This window comes from Wyeomyia smithii, chromosome 1, assembly GCF_029784165.1.
Source record: "Wyeomyia smithii strain HCP4-BCI-WySm-NY-G18 chromosome 1, ASM2978416v1, whole genome shotgun sequence".
Classification (NCBI taxonomy): Eukaryota; Metazoa; Arthropoda; class Insecta; order Diptera; family Culicidae; genus Wyeomyia; species Wyeomyia smithii.
In genome coordinates, this window is record NC_073694.1 from 136,619,851 (window position 1) to 136,637,307 (window position 17,457).

Consider the following 17,457-nt stretch of genomic DNA (forward strand, 5'->3'; position numbering starts at 1 on the left):
ACAGAGTGTGTGTATGTGGTGGTCCAGCATGTGCGTTCGGCTTGCATTCGCACCAGGTATAAATGACAGTTCTACAAGGTATGTTATTCACGTCGATGCATTAGTATTAGTGAGCGTTATGGACTTTTTCCAATTTTTTATGAGATTTAAAATGATTATGCATTTTAAACTGAACATACTTTTCTGAAAAGTTATAGAAATGATGTTGAAACATGTTTTATTTGTGAGAAATACATAAACATGCTAGGGTTTAGGTAAAATATGCTGTTTTTCATCAATTTGCAGGTAACCTTTTTGCACTTATCGTTTTTCCCTTGTACTCTAATAGCGCTTTTAAATAGAGTCGCTTATGTTTTGATACAATAACAAAAGTCATGACTCATGATCTATGACAGTGACTAAGATTATGCTCCAACTATTAGAAATATAGCATTCTTATATATTCTTTTTCGACATATTGTCGCAATTTTTCACACTAAATCTAAAATAATATTAATTTCTAGTGTGCTTCAACTGGAGATGCATTCTTCAATCAAAAATTAAATATAAAACGAGAAATTTCCAAAAATGTTCCGAATTCCATATAAAACGCGACAATTTTCATAGCGAGATTTGTTTGTGTGCGTGGATAGACAAAAATGTAGCATACCTTTGAGAATTGTCATTTATACTTGGTCATTCGCATCGTTAGCACACACACTAGCATGTGTCAGTTCCACTTTTACTCAAAAGACTGCGCTGTCAAAACTGTCGCTCAATCTCAGGCAGAGTTACCAGTCTTCTTGATATGATGTTTTTGGTTTAGATCTTTTTTTTTTTCTTCATCTATAGTTTATTTGACACGGCACAAATACAATTCAATGTTTAACGGCGCCAATTATAACTGGTAGCTTACTTTCTAAAGTATCTTAATAACTAAAAGCAAATTTTTTATCCTCGCTGCCGACTACGAGCTGAAACTAAATCTAACTTAAAGCTAGAATATTTTGCATTAAAAGCACAGGTTTGCTGTTTGATGATTTTCATTGCCATAGGTAAGCAGCATATTAAATTTGTTCCGCTGCTGGGCCAAGATATTACGGACTGGCATATTGGGTTGTTTCCATCGGGCCTTGAGAGTATCGTGCGGGTCTGATTGCTGTTTCCGGATCCGGGGTCTTAACGTGTTCTTGTCGTTTGGTTGGATGTAGGCGGAAGGGGATAGGACTAAACTGGGGCGTGGATGGATTTCAGGAAAACGTATATAAGGGACATGTAGGATAGGTCACGGCTCGCCAAGACATCACGAACAGGAACAGCCGGCTGCCTACCTTCGGCCTGCAGGGAAGCTATTAATCTAGACCTGGCGTCACGGTGTACAGGGCATGACCAAACAACGTGCTCTATGTCGTGATAACCTTCACCACAGGCACAGATACCACTTTCCCCGAGCCCAACACGACGGAGATGCGCGTCAAATCTATAGTGATTGGACATAAGCCGGGACATCACGCAAATGAAATCCCGACCTACATCCAACCCCTTGAACCACGGGTTCGTCGACACCTTGGGGATTATGGAATGTAACCACCTTCCCAGTTCCCCCTTGGTCCAAGAATTTTGCCAACTGATGATCGTATTCTGACGTACAAATGCGAAAAATTCATTAAAGGCAACTGGTCTTTCATAAATATCACCGTTTGTTGCGCCCACCTTAGCCAAAGAGTCCGCTTTCTCATTACCCGGTATCGAGCAGTGAGAAGGGACCCACGCTAAGGTAATCTGAGTAGATTTTTCGGATAAAGCACTCAGATGTTCCCGTATTTTCCCCAGGAAATACGGAGAGTGCTTAACATCTTTCATCGATCGGAGAGCCTCAATGGAACTGAGACTGTCCGTAAAGATGAAATAATGGTCCGTGGGCATTTTTTCGATAATCCCTAGGGTGTACTGAATTGCAGCTAATTCTGCGACGTAAACAGAAGCAGGATTATCGAGCTTATGGGAGACGGTTGAATTGTTATTGAAGATACCGAAGCCAGTGGACCCTTCAAGAAGTGATCCGTCAGTGTAGTACATATTGTCGCAGTTGATGTTTCGATATTTATTGGAAAAAATTTTAGGGATGTGCTGCACGCGTAAATGATCCGGGATTCCACGAGTTTCTTCTATCATGGATGTATCGAAAAACATAGTAGAATCAGAAGTATTTGATAAGTCGACACGATTTGGAATATTAGAAGAAGGGTTAATATTTTGGGACATGTGATTGAAATACAATGTCATAAAACGGGTTTGAGAATTAAGTTCGATTAACCTTTCAAAATTTTCAATCACGGGACGGTTCAAGACCTCACATTTGATTAGAATACGAGAAGACAGGCTCCAGAAGCGGTTTTTCAATGGTAGTACTCCAGCTAAGATCTCCAAACTCATCGTATGGGTCGATTGCATGCAACCCAAGGCGATACGCAAACAACGATATTGTATTCGCTCCAGTTTGATCAAATGTGTGTTTGCTGCGGAGCGGAAGCAGAAACACCCGTACTCAATAACAGACAGTATCGTTGTTTGGTAAAGCCTTATAAGGTCTCCTGGGTGGGCTCCCCACCATTGTCCGGTTATTGTACGAAGAAAATTCACTCTTTGTTGACATTTTTTCATCAGATACCTCACGTGACAACTCCAGGTGCCTTTAAAGTCGAACCAGACACCAAGATATTTGTGTACCAAAACCTGAGAAATCGTTTTACCCATTAATTGTGTTTGAAGCTGAGCAGGTTCATGCTTCCTAGAAAAAACTACTATCTCAGTCTTCTCCGGAGAGAATTCGATACCTAGCTGTAAAGCCCAAGCAGACAAATTGTCCAAGGTATCTTGCAATGGTCCTTGCAAATCGGCAGCTTTGGCTCCTGTAACAGAGATTACACTGTCGTCTGCAAGTTGTCTTATCGTGCATGAATTTGCCAGACATTCGTCGATGTCATTTACATAAAAGTTGTAAAGAAGGGGGCTTAAACATGAGCCCTGGGGAAGACCCATGTAGCTAATGCGAAAAGTTGCCAAATCGCCGTGCGTGAAATGCATGTGCTTTTCGGACAACAAATTGTGCAAAAAAGTGTTCAAAATTGGAGAAAATCCTTGTCGGTGAAGTTTACCCGAAAGAATGTCAATAGAAACGGAATCAAAAGCCCCCTCAATGTCCAAGAACGCAGACGCCATTTGTTCTTTGCGAGCATACGCCAGCTGAATATCTGTTGAAAGCAACGCAAGACAATCATTCGTCCCTTTGGCGCGGCGGAAGCCAAATTGAGTATCTGCTAGTAGACCATTTGATTCGACCCAATGGTCTAAACGACGGAGTATCATTTTTCCATCAATTTCCGGATACAGGATAGCATTGCAATCGGCCTATAAGAGTTGTGATCAGAAGCTGGTTTCCCTGGTTTTTGGATGGCGATCACCTTCACTTGCCTCCAATCCTGCGGTACAATATTTTGCTCCAGGAACTTATTGAACAAGTTCAACAAGCGCCTCTTGGCATTGCCGGGTAGATTCTTCAACAAGCTGAATTTGATTCTATCTAACCCAGGCGCGTTATTGTTACAGGACAGGAGGGCAACTGAAAATTCTGCCATCGTAAAAGGTGATTCTATCGCGTCGTGACCCGGAGACGTATCGCGAACAAAGTTTTGCGCAGGAACAGAGTCCGGACATACTTTCCTGGCAAAATCAAATATCCACCGACTTGAAGACTCCTCGCTTTCGTTGACCGTTACGCGATTCCGCATTCTTCGGGCTGTGTTCCAAAGAGTGCTCATCGATGTATCCCTCGACGTCTCGTTCACGAACCGACGCCAATATCCGCGTTTCTTTGCTTTAGCCAGGCTTTTAAGCTTGGTATTAAGCTCCGAATACCGTAAATAGTCGTCGGGTATACCTCCCTTCTGGAAGGCCAAAAACGCGTCGGATCTTTGCGTGTAGACATCGGAGCACTCTTGGTCCCACCACGGAGTGGGAGGCCGTTCTTTGATCGTTACGCCGGGATATTTCTTCGTTTGGGCTTGCAACGCGGCGTCGAGAATCAAGCCCGCGAGGAGGTTGTATTCTTCAAGTGGTGGATGATGTTGAATCGACTCGACCGCTTTTGAAATCATTTCCTCGTATAACTTCCAATCGACATTCCGTGTGAGGTCATACGGAATGTCAATTGGTCGCATGCGAGTTGACCCGTTTGTAATTGAAATAAGAATAGGCAGATGGTCGCTACCGTGAGGATCGAGGATTACCTTCCATGTGCAATCCAACCGTAGCAACGTCGAACATAAGGATAGATCCAAAGCGCTTGGGCGCGCTGGAGGTTTCGGGATACGTGTCATTTCACCGTTGTTTAAAATAGTCATGTCGAAGTCATCGCAAAGGTTATAGATTAAAGAGGAGCGGTTATCATTGTAAGGGGAACCCCAAGCCACACCATGAGAGTTGAAGTCTCCCAAAATCAAACGTGGGGGTTTAGATCTTGTATAAAACAAAATTTACAACACCAGTGCAGTAGTTAATTCAAGTTTATTCCGGAAATATAGAACAAAACAATGACTTGGACCACGGCTCTGAAGATGCCCTTAAACATGTATAAATTGAAATTTCTCATCAATCAACAATTCATAACACATAATTACACTTTCTTGCGTTGTGTAACATCTCTATCATCTAGAATATTATCATGTGTAACCAAAAGTCATAACAGTACTCTAGTGCAAGTGATTATCGTTTTCGTATCGTAATTTTACACGATCCGATCGGAGAATTAGAACACATCTGCTGAAGCTTTTTTTTCCTTCTACGACCCGCTAGAATTATTCAATCACAGTTGGACCGAACGTTCAATTATCAATCAAGCTGGTCCCGTTCTCCGGGAAGCGGTTCGTTTTTTAACCGGTTATAAAATTGCTCCACTCCGCCCATCGCGTCTGGTGATTGAGCGCGAAAGCATTACCCATCGGATTACGTTGCCGGTGCGCGAAATAGATGGCCATTTCTTTCCACTATTCGTATGGGGCCCGAAACCTTTCTCTACCGCATCATTGCCAAGTTGGGTGGTGCGAATTGTTTGAATTTTCGCCTCTTCTTTCGCTGCTACTCGTTCGATATATACTGAGAAAATGTGTATTTTTTACCATTGCATAGTTCTAATGGTTTTCGGCTTCGGTCAGCTGATGTAATCATTACCCGCGTCGGCTTGAGGGCCAGTGAGAATTTTTGTTGTTGTAAAAGATGGTTGATTAGTTTTCGGGTATTGAAGGAGGATGATAGGGGAGATTGGGAAAAATAGACGTAACTGGATATTGCCAATACTTTGCATACCACTTGGGTTTATTTTATTTTTTTTTAAACACAAATTTTTATCTGGAGATAAAACATGTTTCTTAATTTTTAAAACCTATTGAAACTTGAACGCAAAATATTAAATTATGCGAACCAAACTCGCTGTTTGGGAGTGCTGCCGTTGAAAAAGCAGCAGCATAAAATATAAAAATAATTATCAGACGGCACTCGCCAAATGACTGCGCTAAATCTGGCTCTTATATCAAACAGCGAACAGAATATATATAGAACCGCAGACCGGCGGGTATGATGTTAATTAACGGGAGTTTTGTTGCGCAATCCTCTCTGTGACTGTGTATGGAAGCGGAAAAGTAGGCAAATGTTGGCCATTCCTATAAAAAAGAACGCCGCCAGGCAATGACCGGCAAAACATGGTCGAGACATTCGGGCAGAGAAACATAAAATCGTACGCGCGAATAACGGTTTACAGACGTTCTTCAAAAAAAAAAAAAAAAAAAAAAAACGCGAGTAGCTAGTTCTGTAGAATCTCGTAGAATTGGGTGCTTGATTTAATCCTCTTTGAGGCATGCGCCCATGATGTATTAGGCTTATATAAAAACTGCTCCAATTAAAGCAGGTATTGGTAGGTGCTCCACAGCTAAGACTCATTTAACTTCTTGCTAGTGAAAAATCTGAGTGAAAGTAAGAACAATAAACATACTACAAAAGCTGTTATCTCACTGAACATGACTTGCTAAGTATCAAAACTCTATAGTTACTTACAGGGGATAGTCAAAATAAGTAGTATAGGCAAAGTTTTGATGAAATTCGAATTGCTGTAGCTTTGCCAAATATTGTTTGATTTAAATAATTCGAACACCATTGAACTGGAGAACTTTTTATTTTCATTTTCTGACCACAAATGTGGTCTGGGTCATCGGATGTAGAAAATATTCCTGAGTTCCGTTAGTAATGTCAAACCTGCTAATTTTTGGATGGATTTGGCAAGGGGTTACCTGATAAAAATGTTCATTTGCATCATTGGCATAAATGACAAAATCATTTCTGATGCGAATGGTTCATCAAGATCCGAAATCGGCCAAGAACTCATCGAGAAATAGCTATTTTTCATCCGGAAGTCCTCAGAGGAACCTGCAGTGGCGTACATTTACATTTTTGCATCAAATATAGCGTGTGACACCTTTATATTCAGGATTTTTCATCAAGAATGATCCAAAAGACATATTTCTGAATACAGGCTGCATTAGCCACTACCGGAACAATATAAATGCCCCGTAGGAACCCGGAATGGGGACATTCACATTTTTACATCAAATATAGCGTGAGACACCTCTATCTTCATATTTCTTCATCAGGCATCTTCCAAAAGTCATATTACTAAATATAGGCTGCATTGGTCACTCCCGGAATGATCCGAAGGCCTGGCACTGACTGAGGATCGCAACATTCTAGGAAGTAAGAATTGCTTCCTTATCCCTCATGACAACTTAAGGTCAAAATACCCAAGTTAAGGTCAAAATACGAAGGGTTGCGTTTACACTAATACCAGGTAGCGACAGAATTCTGCACTGAACTGTTCATTAACCAGCAACCCTTTCTAGGAAGTCAACTTCTGAACAACTTTGCTGAAAACCACGACTTTTCAGGTCATTGGAAACACGCGATATTGCCCTATTCCAGATGATGCAATGCAATACTCAGCCAAGCTTTCCCAAACTTATGGTGGGTAATACCTTTTAATTTTATACGCGTTTATCTCGGAATGGTGTTTCTCAAAAAATGACTGCCGTGTTTACGATTGTGGTGAAACTACTGAACCGATTTCATCATCTCGTTTTTTTGAAATGTTCGTCATTAAACTCCCCGGTCGTTGAACGATCGATTTTTGATACACGAAGGTTAACTTTGCCGAAAAAAATTTTAATGCAATTTTCAGTGCTCAAAACATGTGTTTTTCGGGGAAAACGCTCCCGTTGGCACTGAAAACAAAATACTTAGAAAAACGATCGTTCAGATACCCGGCACACTTTTAAACTAATGAAATAATATAAGTTTTTTGATTTCAGTTGATGTGCTGCGTCATTATCGTAAACACCGCAAACCTCTGCCAAAAAATGCGTTTCGGGGAAACGGCCATTACTCCCCAAATAATTGGTATTTTTTATGAACAAACTTGTTTTGTTGTTGTTGAATAACTGAACTTTCATAAAATTACTACTTTTATGCAATAAAAAGGTGCTACACGCCTAAAAAAAATCCAAACTACGCCCTTTTTTCTCGAGCAAAAAGGTATATAACCCCTTAAAACTGATAAATTTTACGGTGAAGCGAATAAAGAAAGGTTTTGACAGCAGATGGGCTCCAGGTCAAAACGAGGTGAGCTGGTGGAATGAAGAAATATGCTAGTAGACGTCGCGATGCGTTGCACCTAGAGACACGCAAAGAGAGAGAGAGAGAGAGAGAGAGAGAGAGAGAGAGAGAGAGAGAGAGAGATAGGCTACGAAAAAACCGCTAATTTGGCAACTGGGTTTCACGTGTTAGCGGTGCTAGGTCTTTTCTCAAAGCGCAACTTTTTCATTCGACTCGTATAATCGGTGGTGACGCTGGAAGTCTTGGAAAACAATAAAATGCATCGCAAAAAACTGTGAAGGTATTAAACTTTATGTTTATGTTTAATTTTATACACTTTCACCACAATTGATCAGTATTTTGTTAACCATGCAAAAGGTTTGCAAACCTCCGGTTAAAAATCACTGCGATTGAACAGTTCCACAAAAAATGTCCCAGTTTTGAAATTTATTTTTAACTGTCAATTTTGATTTGGCTGAAACTTTGTATCCAGCTTTCCACGAGCGGTAATGGCGGCCAGTGCACGCAGCCCATTTAGACGTTTTCTGTAGGTCAAATAATTTTCAATCGCAGTTTTGTGCATCCGTATTACGAAACTTGGACAAACTGTGGGAACTTGAAACTAAGGCGAAGCCATTCAGAAGATAGCTCTAAACCAGAATAAAATGAGATTTATTATGTCAGAGCGGATATGGCACGCGATCATGAAGCGTTTATGAATCAATTAATACAATTTCTTTTCATTTTTAATTCAACAGAGTCAACTTGAGCACATCGATCAATGCGTTTTTGACGTAGAATTACGTCTTACGTCGGCAACTTATACAGGGGTTCAAATTGTAAAACCGAAAACATCGAGAGCGTCACGCAAATCGCCCACTTTCAAATGTTTTAAACTCAGTCAGTTTCCAATGGATTTCGTTCATTTTTAAAGCAAAAATAATATACGAAAAAAATATCCGAGGAAATACAGCGCTTCACACCATTAAATTGATTGACATCAATCGAGTGTATTTTAGATGAAAAAAAAATCGAGTATATTACCAAACCCATTGCAAAAAAAAAATATTGACATAAGACAGGCTGTCGTAACTCTACGTTAATCTTGCCGTCGTGTCTTATAAACAACCTCTTCAACTATTTAGATAGTCTTTAAAGGTGGCAATCCCCTTTTAATTGTCAATTGTCAGAGATATGAGATTATTTGAGCTTTTTCGCGATAATCATGCGTCAAATTAACTCCCGACTTTTGAATAATTGAAAATGCATGTTTACTTCATGATTTATCGATAAATGGTCATCACCGTAATTAACTCAACGATAAATAACAAAAAAAAACAGAATTTAGGTTTTAATATTCCTGTATTGATTGAGGAAAAACGAGAAAAGACCGACTCACTGCTAAAAAAAATTAGCAATATTGCTGAATGCGACGAGTTAAATTGACGCAGACTATTTTTCCAGGGTTGATTACACGCAAGGTCAATCTTTGGAAGTATGTGTACAGTAAGGTTTTTTTTACGAGGGTTGTTTTCCTTCATTACTCAAAAACTCACAAGATATCGACCTCGTTTCAATCACGTTTTCCGTTTTAGGCCACGAGTGATCATATATCAGTTCTCAAAAAAATTCACAAATTTTGCTTTAAATACTCAAAATTTGATATATTGCATTTTGGTTCCTGGATTGACCACTATCACATTCAAACGAGGTTGGAATATTTCAGGACGGTACTCTTCGTTATATTTGCAACTCAAAATAGTCTTTTTACGCGGGCTCATACAAATTTGGAACGCATCCCCCGCGTAAAGAAGACCTTAGTGTTATCAAGTATTAAAAAGAAATTTAAAAAAATAATCGGAGCTTGAGTTTATAAACAGTTCTGGAAAAATCTATCACTGGCGGCTAATATGAGTTTAGCCCTCTAGTGCCCAGCGCCGCCTTTAGACGGTCTTCAGTTACTCCTCTAAGAAGCTTCAATTGATACCTAAAAAATGTTCATATAGATTCATAGTGATTTTTTCGAAGTCCGTCCTTAAAATTAACTTGGGTATTAGAGCACTTCGAAATCGTAGACCAATTTAAAAGTTGTTCGGATTTTTTCCTCACACGTTAGGCTCTTTTCCAGAAACCGAATGTCGTCATCTTGGACTTCATAATGGCATGTGAAATCAATTTCTGTCCTCTTAGCCCATTATGGTTCCAGAAACATTCATATTGAATGGTATTTGGTCATTTTCAGCTGTTTTCCAGACACCGGAAGTCGTCATATTTGGATTCAAAATGGTGTCTGTGATCGATTTTTAGCTTCTGTGCATAATTCTGGTTCCGGAGCGGAAGTTGCCATCTTGCAATTCAAAATGGTGTCTGTGGTCGACTTTTGCTCCTATGTGGTATCACGATTTCAGAAATACCCATATAGAGTGGCATTTGGTCCCTTCCCACTGTTTCCAGAAACCGGAGCACAGTGGGGCGACTCCATACAAAGGCTGGCCAAGCAAAAAAAAAGTGTCAATAAATGTGACAAAAACTTGGTAATCACATAATTTTGGGGCGCTGAACACGAATTTGGCATCCATTTTTTGTTTGGGGCCGTCCATAAAGCACGAAACACAATTTTTAATATTTTTGGCACTTTTTTCCTTTTTTATAGAATTTTATGATCTTTAACCACAAGTAGTGCCACCGGGCGTCCTCCCCATTGAAAAAATACGTAATTTATGGACGAACCCTCGAACAAAACAAATTTTGCCTAAATATATATGTTTTTTTTTTCAAATAAACTAAAACAACATAAGTAATACAAACTAATTACAAATTGAAAAAGTCATCATCATCATCATCATCATCATCATCTTCCGCTGTGACGCTTAAATCTTGTGTTGAATTGTTTTCAGAAAATTCGAGGTTCATTATACTTATCAGTAGGAAAAATGTCTTTCGCTGCAATTTTCATTTCTTCTAGTGATTTTAGATGTTTCATTGTTTCATAAATATGTTATCTTCCTAATCCGGTTTCTATGGTTGAAAGGGGACATTTAAATACATGTACAATACCATGAATTGACAACTTACTTGACATTGAATTAGGTGGTGTTGCTGAAGTTGAAGGCTCCATAATTAAATTCACCGAATTTATGAATTTGAAAACCAAGACACTGGAATGACAGAACGTTCTAAATGAGTACGAAAAAATGCGGAGGGCGGCGACTGTTCTTTGTTTTTTTTTTCTCATGAAGCAAAGTGTGTGCTTTACTTTTGTATGCAAACGAGAGCGAAGCAAAAGCAATCTTCAAACGGGATATTGTTAGCCGGAGTTTGATGGTATGAATTTGATGCTAGTATATAACACTTCAATCAGTTTAGCGAATTTCATGATCATAAATTGAAAAGGGCTGAATGTTTTTGATATTGTTTTAAATTTGCAGAAAGTGATAAAGTTTGACATGATTAATTCCTGTTTAACACTTATTTTATACTTTTCATTGATAAATTTTGTGATTTTTGCCCAAATTCATATATAATCCTTACGGATTGAGTACGATATCATAAATTTTCAATAATGGGGTATCATGGTTATGATTAAAATTAATCCTGGATAAACTTTCAACTTCAAAAATAAAAACTAAAAAACTGCTACCGCTTTTTTCACTAAAGTGACAACTTGCGCAGTTTTGCGCTACTGCGGACAGTATGCATTTGAAAGCTTACGTTTTTACCTAAATTTTGAATGTAGTCACAACCGTGACAAACTGCGGCAACTAAACTTTTAAGCTACTTTTCTACAAAAAATCACGTTTTTTTTTAATTTTTCTTAGTGTCAGGCCTACTATAACCAAATTTTACGATATGTAATGACCAAATTTTACGATATTACATATTATTTACAACAACTTTTCCTTTGACGTCAAAAAAATCCCAGCTATCATTGAAGCTACAGAGCGTTTCAAAATAATGTACTTTTTTTCAAAAAAAAAGATAAAAAACGTCAGTTCGCCAAGCTTTGAAAAGTCATAAAAAAATCAGATTTCATGATATTGCGCCAAAATTTTGGATTTAGACACTTGAATGTTATAGCAATAAAGGAAAAAGGTTATAAAACAGCTAACGAAAAAATTTTTTTTTGGCTGATGGCCAGCGATTCCCCACTGTGGCGGAGGTCGCCATCTTGGATTTCAAAATGGCATTTGGAGATATTTTCTGGCTCCTGGGCGTCATTCTGGTTCCGGAAACACCAATATTGGAAACCGGAACCGCAAAGATGTGCAGGAATTTGTGTTTCATGTGAAGGAAACCCCACCCTTCCAGAAAAGGGGGGATTGTCAAACTGTTATCCCTAAAAACATTCACTTGCCAAATTTGGTTCCATTTACTTGGTTAGTTTTCGAGATGTGCAGAAAATTGTGTTTCATCTGTACCGTGTGTCGAACCATTATGGACATATTTGTTATCCTTGAAAACATTCACATGTAAAATTTTGTTGTATTTGCTTGATTAGTTCTCGAGCTATGGAAAATTTGTGTTTAATTTGTATGGGACTCCTCCCTTATAGAAGAGAGAGGGGTGCCAAAACAGTATGGACATATTTGTTACTCCTAGAAATATTCTCCTGCCAAATTTGTTTCCAATTAGTTGGCTGGTTCTCGAGAGTGTTTTATTTGTATGGAACCCCTCCCTTCCAGAAGAGGGCGGTGTCGAACCATTATGGACATATTTATTACCCCTAAAAACATCCACATGCCAAATTTGGGTTCATTTGTTTAACTATTTCTTGAGTTGTGCAGAAATTTGTGTTTCATTTGTATGGGATTTTCACGTTGATAGATTCAGTAGTTTCCAAGTCTATCACAGACAGACAGACAGACCGGACTGCATTTTTATATGTATGGATTCTATAGAGATAGTTGTATCAGTTTCTTCTCAAACTTTTCACAGCTTCTCAGCGATTTTTTCGGTAAACAGCTGCTTGTTGTATTTGAAAAATAAAATAACTTTTTTCTCTCTCATTTCGGATAGTTTTTTACTGTACATTTTAAGATTACTTTGTCGTACATTGAATTTCTGTGCAGTAAGATAACATGAAAAGCAAGATATAGTTCCAGTTTAATATCCTCAACATACTGTAATCTTGTACATACCGTAAATTTTAGGCTTGTTGATCTAGACAGCACATATACACATAAAACCACAATCATCGTTCTGCAGTCCACAGTGGTCTGAGAAGAAGGTTCACCAGCAGACTATTTTGCAAAAAGAAGCAGCATCTCGAAAGATAACTGTTCTCGCGATCGTCTGACCTACTTTCGAAACAGTGGTTCTTGCAAATCACGTCTCTTTCATCCTTCGGGAATAAGCTGCTTGCGCGAAAGGTGTAGAGGCTGCGAAACGAAAGACAAGAACCCCACATCGTACATACACTCTCGCATAGCCTAATGCCCCGTTAAGAGCAATGGTCAGACAACCAGTTGCACTAAACATCGTCTGAATAATAACAAGAATTACCGCCGGTTCGTCGCACTTTCCACCGCTGCCAAGGAACCACCCTTCGTAATAATAAATGCGCGTGAAAGTCAACAAACTCTGAATATCTGACCAAAGCGGCCACCGCTCCGCTTCTTCACTTGTGCGAGCTTTTTTTAGTTGGTAGAGTAGCATATTCACTGTCAGGAACAACGAACCACGAAATGTAGGTTAATTATCATTAAATCGTTACTAGCTTTAGAAATTAAATAGTTTGTTGAAAGCTGATTGAAGATAAAAGGTAACATTAGAGCTGTTAATCCAACGATCCTTTCTTAGAATGTTTGCTCATATGCTTATATTCCTAGATCGGGTATATAAACACTATTTATAACACCTCATGAATACTTTGATATATTCATTCGATGAACATAAAACCATATTCACACCTACAGACCATTAGTGGCACGTATTAGGAATCCTTGGTTCATGTTCACAATCAACTATAGGCTTACAATAAATATGCGGAAATATAGTAATGTCCACGTAGGTTATATAGCCTGATTGATCGTTATAAGTTAATTATAACTATTTTATGTTAAGTAGTCAAAATGAAAGTATTTTATTGTACAGTCTAATCCCTCTATAACGACACTTTTCATAGCGACAAATCTCGCTATAGCGACATTCTCAACGGTCCCTTCTGTTTTATACTGAAATCCTTCGTTTTATTGCGACATTCCGCTATAACGAACTTCCTCTATAACGGCATAACAAAACTAATACTTGCCATTCTTTATTGCGACAATAGTACAATCGAATCTCTCCATAACGACATTGCTAAATTTATAACGACATTCTCGACGGTACCTTCTGTTCTACATTCTTCGTATTATTGCGACATTTCGCTATAACGACAGTCCCTTGCGATGTCGCTATAAAGGGATTCGACTGTACGTTCACAGAAAAAAAATAAGAAAATGATCCTGTGAGTCTTCGGATGAAATCGCGAATTTTCGCGCGTTATTAAAGGAAATGAGACTGTTTGCTCTTTTTTGCCCTCTTTTACCTTCGACGATGACAATCACATACAAAAGAAGGACACTTTACACTGTAAACTGCAGTAGAGTCTAAGCCGGATTTGCGATCCTATGGAGGCCAGAGTCAAATTTTGTGTGGGGGCCCCAATATAAAGCAAGACCTATTTTTTATCGTTATTGGAAACTTCTTGATTAAAACAGCTTATTTATTCGTTATTTGGGAGGGACCCCCAATCCCCCTACCTCATTTCTACTAACAAGTAACTATTATTTCGTTTCATTCTGTGTATCCCAATACAGTAAACAAAGACGTACCCTACGCAAAGCTCTTATCAGACACAAAGAATCGAAAAATGTAACCCTAGCATTGAGCAAAACGCATTATACTGCGCTTAGAAACTAAGTGAGACTCAGTTTATTTAGTCTTAAATTGTCATAAAATATTCTTAGTCAAAAATCCACCTGAAGAAGTTTGATGTTTTAGTACCTAAACATTTTCCGGATAGGTCGCCTAAGCGTATTGTTTTATTGGTGATTCTAGTAAAATGTTCCGGTTTGCATAGTTTGGTACACGATCAACTGACGATCGAAGCGTGCGTGCATGCACCGCGTAAAAATTACGGTGTATGTACTTGTTTACAACTTTCCAGTTGACCGATTTGAAACCGGCATAACGAATTCTTTTGTACGTCTCTTTCGCTAGTTTCTTCTGCGGGGACTCGCCAGTATGTAGTGAAACAGCAGGGTAGCAACAATAAAAATCATCCATTTTACCGTTACCTGTGAGGTATACCTGACCTATTTCCAACCTGATCTACACGCTGGCATACACAGAGCGTTTATGTGTGGGGGTCTTCCCTTCGCCGCCGGCCTTTCGTTATGTTGTTTGTGTACGTTTGCGGTATATCCCCGCGGGCAGCAGTAACTTCTTTTGCACAGGTTGTTTTTTATTTATTTTATTATTTCATAAAGCGCTTCTTTGTTGTTGTAACGTGGTCAGTGCCTTTTGGATACTGGGTTAAGAGGGAAGAGAATGAATAGTTGGATATAACTCGTCATAGGTGGAAAGAAAATTATTTCTCTTTGCTTGATAGAATAAATTAAATCACGATTGTCAAATAACCAACCTGCAAAATAAAAGCTCTTCTTTAACCAGTGTGATTGTTCACGATTAGTTGAAATTGAGTGCCAGAAGATTTGGTTGAAAGAATGAAACGCATTGAAATGATTTTTGATTTCTCTTGTTTTGACCTACTTTCTATCGGTACCCACTGAACCTGTTGTTCTGTATTCTCCCTCTGCTTTACTCTCGATATTCGCAGATTCCTGCCTTGCAAGGCGGTGTTACCAGTGACGTCACTTAACCGCAGTTTCCTCAAGGACAACAACTACGATACGGTTTGTGTGATCGATGGTTCGCAGGTTCCGGAAGAATTACAACCATGTTTCGCTGTTTGCAAAGATGTTGATGCGGCCTTCGATAACGAGGTTTGTTGCTTCAAGTCGAATGTTCTCGATTGTCGCATAGTTTATGCTCCAATTGGAAAATTGACCGATTTTGATGATGTTCGTCGATATGCAGAGGCGGCTGGTCGTGCCTTCGCTAGAGCAATCAAAGCTGGCGCCAAGCAACCATTGCTACTAATTCCGAGCAGTAAAGATTTTGTAGAAGCTGACTTGGTTGCGGTACTCGGAGCTCTAGCCGAATTATATGTCCCTTTGCAGCTGCGAGAGGACGTTCCAAGTAAAACGTATCGATTCGAGCAGATTGGATTCTACTGCTCGGAAAACAACAAATTGACATCTATTTTGAAGGAAGCTGCCGCTCTGGAGGCTGGTCGTTTTGTTGCCCGTGATATCGGTGGTGGTGATCCGGAACGTATGTCTCCTCCAAAAGTGGAGCAGTACCTGGAAAACGGTGTATTCGATAGCAATGTCATATTTCGTTCAGTAGTGTCCAACGAAACAATTTTGTTGAGAGATTATCCATTATTCGCTGCTGTTAATCGAGCTGCAGCATCCGTTCCGCGTCATCAGGGACGATTGATATTTTTAGAGTATAAATCTAACAGCCCACCTAAGAAGACATTGATCTTGGTGGGAAAGGGTGTAACGTACGATACCGGCGGTGCAGATATTAAGGCTGGCGGAGTTATGGCTGGAATGAGCCGTGACAAATGCGGAGCGGCTGCTGTCGCGGGGTTCATGAAAGTTGTTGAGCAGATGCAACCCCAAGGAGTGCACGTGATCGGTGTGCTATGCATGGTTCGTAATTCGATAGGAGAAGAGTGTTACGTTTCGGATGAGATTATAACATCAAGAGCTGGCGTACGTGTGCGTGTCGGAAATACCGATGCCGAAGGACGTATGGCTATGGCTGACGCTTTATGTCAAATGAAGGAGCGTGTTATTGCTGAAAATATGCCAAATGCTCATTTATTCACGATTGCCACACTTACTGGGCACGCGGTGTTGGCTGTCGGAAACCACTCTATTGTAATGGATAATGGTCCAGCTAGGGCCACTGGCCATGGTCAACGCCTACAAGAAGAGGGCGAAAAGATAGGTGATCCTTTTGAGATATCCATTCTCAGAAAGGAAGACTTTGATTTTCACGCCGGTGAATGTTATGGAGAGGACGTTTTACAGGCTAACAATTTACCTTCCAGCAAAACAGTTCGTGGCCATCAGGTAAACCAGTATTACATTTGTTTAGTAATTAGAGTAATTTTTTTTTCATATTCCAGAGTCCTGCTGCGTTTATTATGCTTGCTACTGGCTTAGACAAGCATGGGCTTAAATCGGAATGTCCGCTCAAGTATTCGCATCTTGATATTGCTGGTAGCTCAGGCAATCTACCGGATCCTCCAACTGGCTCTCCGATTTTGGCACTGGCAAGAACGCATTTGCATATATAACTCTTCGAAATATCGTATAAGCAAGTATACGTGGTGTACTTTTAAAACCATTCGAGCTTTATTGCATTGCAAATCCAACATCACAACGGTACTTATGTAGACGAAAAATACAACACAGAAAGTTTCCAAAACACGAACGCATTCGGTTGCTTCATTCACACAATCCGAACTGTCCAACGAATGAGTTGAATGAACTTCTCCCAAATGATACCGAAACGGTAGCAATAATACTAGTCCGTTGCTGCGCCATCGGGAAAAAGAGCATTGAACTTTAAGCCAAACTGCACTGCTATTGCCGTTGCTTCGGTGGGCAGGTACTAATGCAAAGAGAAAGAGCCACTTTCACCGGTAACAGCGCTCGATTC

The 17,457-nt window shown here is 39.6% G+C and overlaps 1 protein-coding gene and 1 long non-coding RNA gene across 4 annotated transcripts in view; both read left to right on the forward strand.

Annotated features, from left to right (window-relative positions):
* The window catches only part of LOC129718762 (putative aminopeptidase W07G4.4), a 41,806-nt gene extending 24,577 nt beyond the window's left edge, over positions 1-17,229 (forward strand). For all 3 annotated transcript variants that reach the window (XM_055669811.1, XM_055669810.1, XM_055669812.1), the window contains 2 exons: positions 15,497-16,865; positions 16,922-17,229. In XM_055669811.1, the coding sequence (XP_055525786.1) occupies positions 15,497-16,865; positions 16,922-17,092 (1,540 nt within the window). In that variant the 3' untranslated portion in view covers positions 17,093-17,229. The remainder of the gene's footprint in view (positions 1-15,496; positions 16,866-16,921) is intronic.
* LOC129718768 (uncharacterized) lies at positions 5,140-7,587 on the forward strand. The gene is made up of 2 exons (XR_008727038.1): positions 5,140-6,874; positions 6,927-7,587. It is a non-coding gene; the product is annotated as an uncharacterized LOC129718768 (long non-coding RNA).
* Positions 17,230-17,457: the final 228 nt, after the last annotated feature.